Below are 3662 nucleotides of genomic sequence, written 5' to 3'. Positions count from 1 at the left end.
CCATAAATGTAAACAAACGTGTTTGTCTTAGCGATTGGCTGAACAAGAAGTAGGACTGCGTGGACTTGTAGACTCTAAAGTTTTGCATTTTATTTTTGAGTGCAGTTATGTAAAAAAAAAAAAATAATCTACATTTGTGAGTTGCACTTTTACTATAAATAGATTGCACTACAGTACTTGTATGAGGTGAATTGAAAAATAATTTTTCTTTTGTTTATGTTTTTACAGTGCAAATTTTTGTAATCCAAAATAATAAAGTGAGCACGGTGCACTTTGTATTGTGTGTTGTAACTGAAATCAATATATTTGGAAATGTAGAAAACATCCAAAATATTTAAATAAATAGTATTCTATTACAGTTTAACTGTGCAATTAAAACTGATTATCAGGATTATTTTTTAATCCTGAGATTAATTTTTTTAATAGTTTGACAGCCCTAGTATATACTTAGTTGAGATTTTGCCCAAACCACTTCCAAAATTAAGAGTTTAATGATTTCCCTCAATTAATATTAACTGTGTATCCAAAATTGATTAAATGTTAGATGATTTAATGCCTTTGTTCAGATGAAGAGTTTTAAATTAGTCTTTATTTCTGCTTCAAGATTTGTTTCTGTCAAAGAATTGCATACGGAAGTATAAATAACACACAAGCTTCAAAGGCAGACATATTTGCTGTGGTGAATTTCATTAAGAATTGACTCTTCAGTACTACAACTAGAATTTGATTTTAAAAAAGCTGTAAATTACAGAGATTGTAGAAGCAGGTCTGTTCCTATTATGTGTGTCATGGAGTTATAGAGCATATGATTATGTTCTTCTGAACAGGCTATTACCACGATGATTCCCTCATTCTAATTTTCTACTTCTATTTTCTGCTTTTAGATTCCATACTCCAATGCAAAAGCTCTACTCCAGTGCCTTGATCAAATAGCTGGTGAGAACTCTGCCATTCAGATCAGAGCACAGGTAAATCTATTGACAAAATAATTCAGGATTTCACAGCTGACCCAAAGATAGGTCATTTTTAGAAGTAACCCCAGTTCTCTGGGGTTTCCCAGGATGATCTGCACTACTGAAAATTAATACACACAAAAAGATTCAGACAAGTTTTCAAAAAACACAGAGCTGCAAAATAGCTTGAAAAGGTGTCAGGGGAGAATACAAAAGACAATAAATCAGGGGGATACTAAAAAAAAAAAAGAATGCAGAAAGCTGAGAGAATTTATGCCATCCTGATCTCCATGCATTTGTTTTTGAGATGATGTTGAGATTTCCTTAAAATGTTTAATCAAATGTTATCCTGAGTTTAATCAAGGTTTAAAAATTAAAGTATTATTCAATAAATAAAAAAGACATTTTCCATCTCCATTAATTCACCTTTGAAAGACATATAGTTTAACATATTAAATTATAATACTTACAAGATGCAGTGTTCACAACAGCTCACCTCAGCTGTAAGTCTGCAAACTGACAAATCTCATGCTGCATTTCTTATTTGTTTCACATTCTCCAGTGTGTGAAATTGAAGAAAAAAAACAAACTTCCATCACTTGAAAAAAATAGCAGCTAGGACTAGGATTAAATTTGACAGCCAAATCTTTTCATACTACCTACACATTGCACAGTAGATACATAAAATTTCCAAAAAACCTCTCAAAGTAATATGTCTTAGTTTTTCGGATTAAATGATGACCAACTGAACTGGTTTCTTTGTCTTGGCAACACTAAATCTAATGACAAATCTTTTTGCTCTTTCTCAGAATCCAGAAGTTTATAGCCAAGCATATTTATAGCACCTTTGCAGACTTCTTGTACTTTCTTAATTTTCTGGAAGGAAAGAATATTCCTCCAGGCCTGGGAAACGTTAACTGCATCTCGGGAGGTGATTTTGAAGGCTTCCCTTTTCTTTCCTGGTCCCTGGCCATGTGTGATATTATAGATCCAGCTTTCAAGTCTGGGGGTCAGTCTAAGATCTGCAAATGTATACATGTCTCTGATTTCTGATAAGGGATCTTGTACCAGATCTTCAAAACGGATCATCAAATAGCGATCTTTTAGAAATCTTGGAGGTTTTTGAGTAGCTGTTTCATAAATCTGGACATGACTGCTACAAATTTCCTGCAATACTTTATATTTGCTGTCCTCCACTTTAGTGCCATTGGTGCTCAGAACAATCCCATTGTCACGAGCTAAGGCTTTTACTGATTGTTCTCGTGACTTGGCAACAGCTCTGGGATCACGCACCAAGTGAATGATTTTGAGATTCAGGGAGAGGTCAGTGAGAAGGGGATAGAGAACTGTCAGATCAAAGAACCGAACCTCCTTGAGGACAATGTGGCTATAGGTCTTGCAAGCTTCCTCTACCTTGCTGAATGGGTACTTGCCACAAAGGGTCTTGCAGGCCATTTCATTGGTAATGTCGGTGCGTTGAAAGGAATCACAGGCAGGAGCTGAACAGAGTGCCCGACTCACTGCCCACTGGAACAGATCGGACAAATTTCTCTTCCAAGGCATGTAGGCATCAAACACAGACATGTCACACTTGAAGACAGATCTGACTAGGTCTCTAACAGCCATATGTAAGACTTTGGCACTGTTCTGGTACATCGTTACCCACACATGCCAGGCAGGTTCCATCAGGTAGAAGACATCAGGGTGTTGGCTAAACAGTTGGCCAACGAAGGAAGATCCTGACCTCCAGGAAGAGAGAATAAGGATGTGCACCCGAGATGGCTTCTCTTCAGACTGAGGCATGAAGCTGCTACGTCGAGCATACATAAATAGTAAGAATCCAGTCTGAATCATAAGGAAAACTACAACAATAGTGCTGGAAATCCGAAGTCTCATCATACTGGCTGAAGGAAAGCAACTAATACACTGAAAAGGGAGAGGAAAAAGCTGTTTAGTATTTGGTAACAACTGCAGTGGTATAATGATGATACAACTCACAGCAGAGGGGGAGGGATAGCTCAGTGGTTTAAGCATTGGCCTGCTAAACCCAGGGTTGTGAGTTCAATCCTTGAGGGGGGGGCCACTTAGGGATCTGGGGCAAAATTGGTACTTGGTCCTGCTAGTGAAGGCAGGGGGCTGGACTCGATGACCTTTCAAGGTCCCTTCCAGTTCTAGGAGATAGGATATCTCCATTAATTTATTTATAATTTAGATAGACTACTGTACTGTTAAGACTTTTCTTTTTTATGTGCTATGTTGGATATAACTTGTTTCTGACTTATGGAGACTGCAGAGTGAGTCTATTGGCAAGAGAGCTGAGAAAGGTAGTAAATGGAATGGGAAAAAGGCAGTGCAAGAGTGAGCATAGAGTAGAAGGAAGTTTGGAGTGGGTATCTGGTGCTGCAGAGAGTAAGTTGTTCAACTGTTAGTATACGAAAGTAAATAAAATCTGTAAAATAAACAAATAAAAAAGCCTTAGCCTTTAACAAAGATAATACAAGACTTACCACACTAGTTCAGACCTAGTCAGTATGCTGTCTCAAACAGCGGCCAAAACCAGATGCTTCAGAGAAAGGTGCAAGAAACCCTGTAATGCACAATCATGGAATGGCAATGTGCCCCAATAGGTGGTGGAGAGCATAGAAGATGTCTAAATTAAGTTGCAACAAAGAGTCCTGTGGCACCTTAAAGACTAACAGATGTATTGGA

The 3662-nt window shown here is 37.6% G+C and overlaps 1 protein-coding gene across 1 annotated transcript; it reads right to left on the bottom strand.

The window, feature by feature from the left end:
* Positions 1-471: 471 nt before the first annotated feature.
* On the bottom strand, positions 472-3596 carry LOC112103865 (carbohydrate sulfotransferase 5). Its single transcript, XM_026661586.2, has 2 exons — positions 3461-3596; positions 472-2879 (listed from the first exon to the last, which is right to left on the bottom strand). The coding sequence occupies exon 2, from the start codon at positions 2850-2852 to the stop codon at positions 1671-1673; it is 1182 nt and encodes a 393-aa protein (XP_026517371.1). The 5' UTR covers positions 2853-2879; positions 3461-3596; the 3' UTR covers positions 472-1670.
* Between the last annotated feature and the right edge of the window lie 66 nt (positions 3597-3662).

This window comes from Terrapene carolina, unplaced genomic scaffold (genome assembly GCF_002925995.2).
Source record: "Terrapene carolina triunguis isolate 2854851 unplaced genomic scaffold, T_m_triunguis-2.0 Scaffold11153, whole genome shotgun sequence".
NCBI classification, from domain to species: Eukaryota; Metazoa; Chordata; order Testudines; family Emydidae; genus Terrapene; species Terrapene triunguis.
Note: the sequence above shows the minus strand (reverse complement) of the source record. Positions and strands in the feature narration are given on the sequence as shown.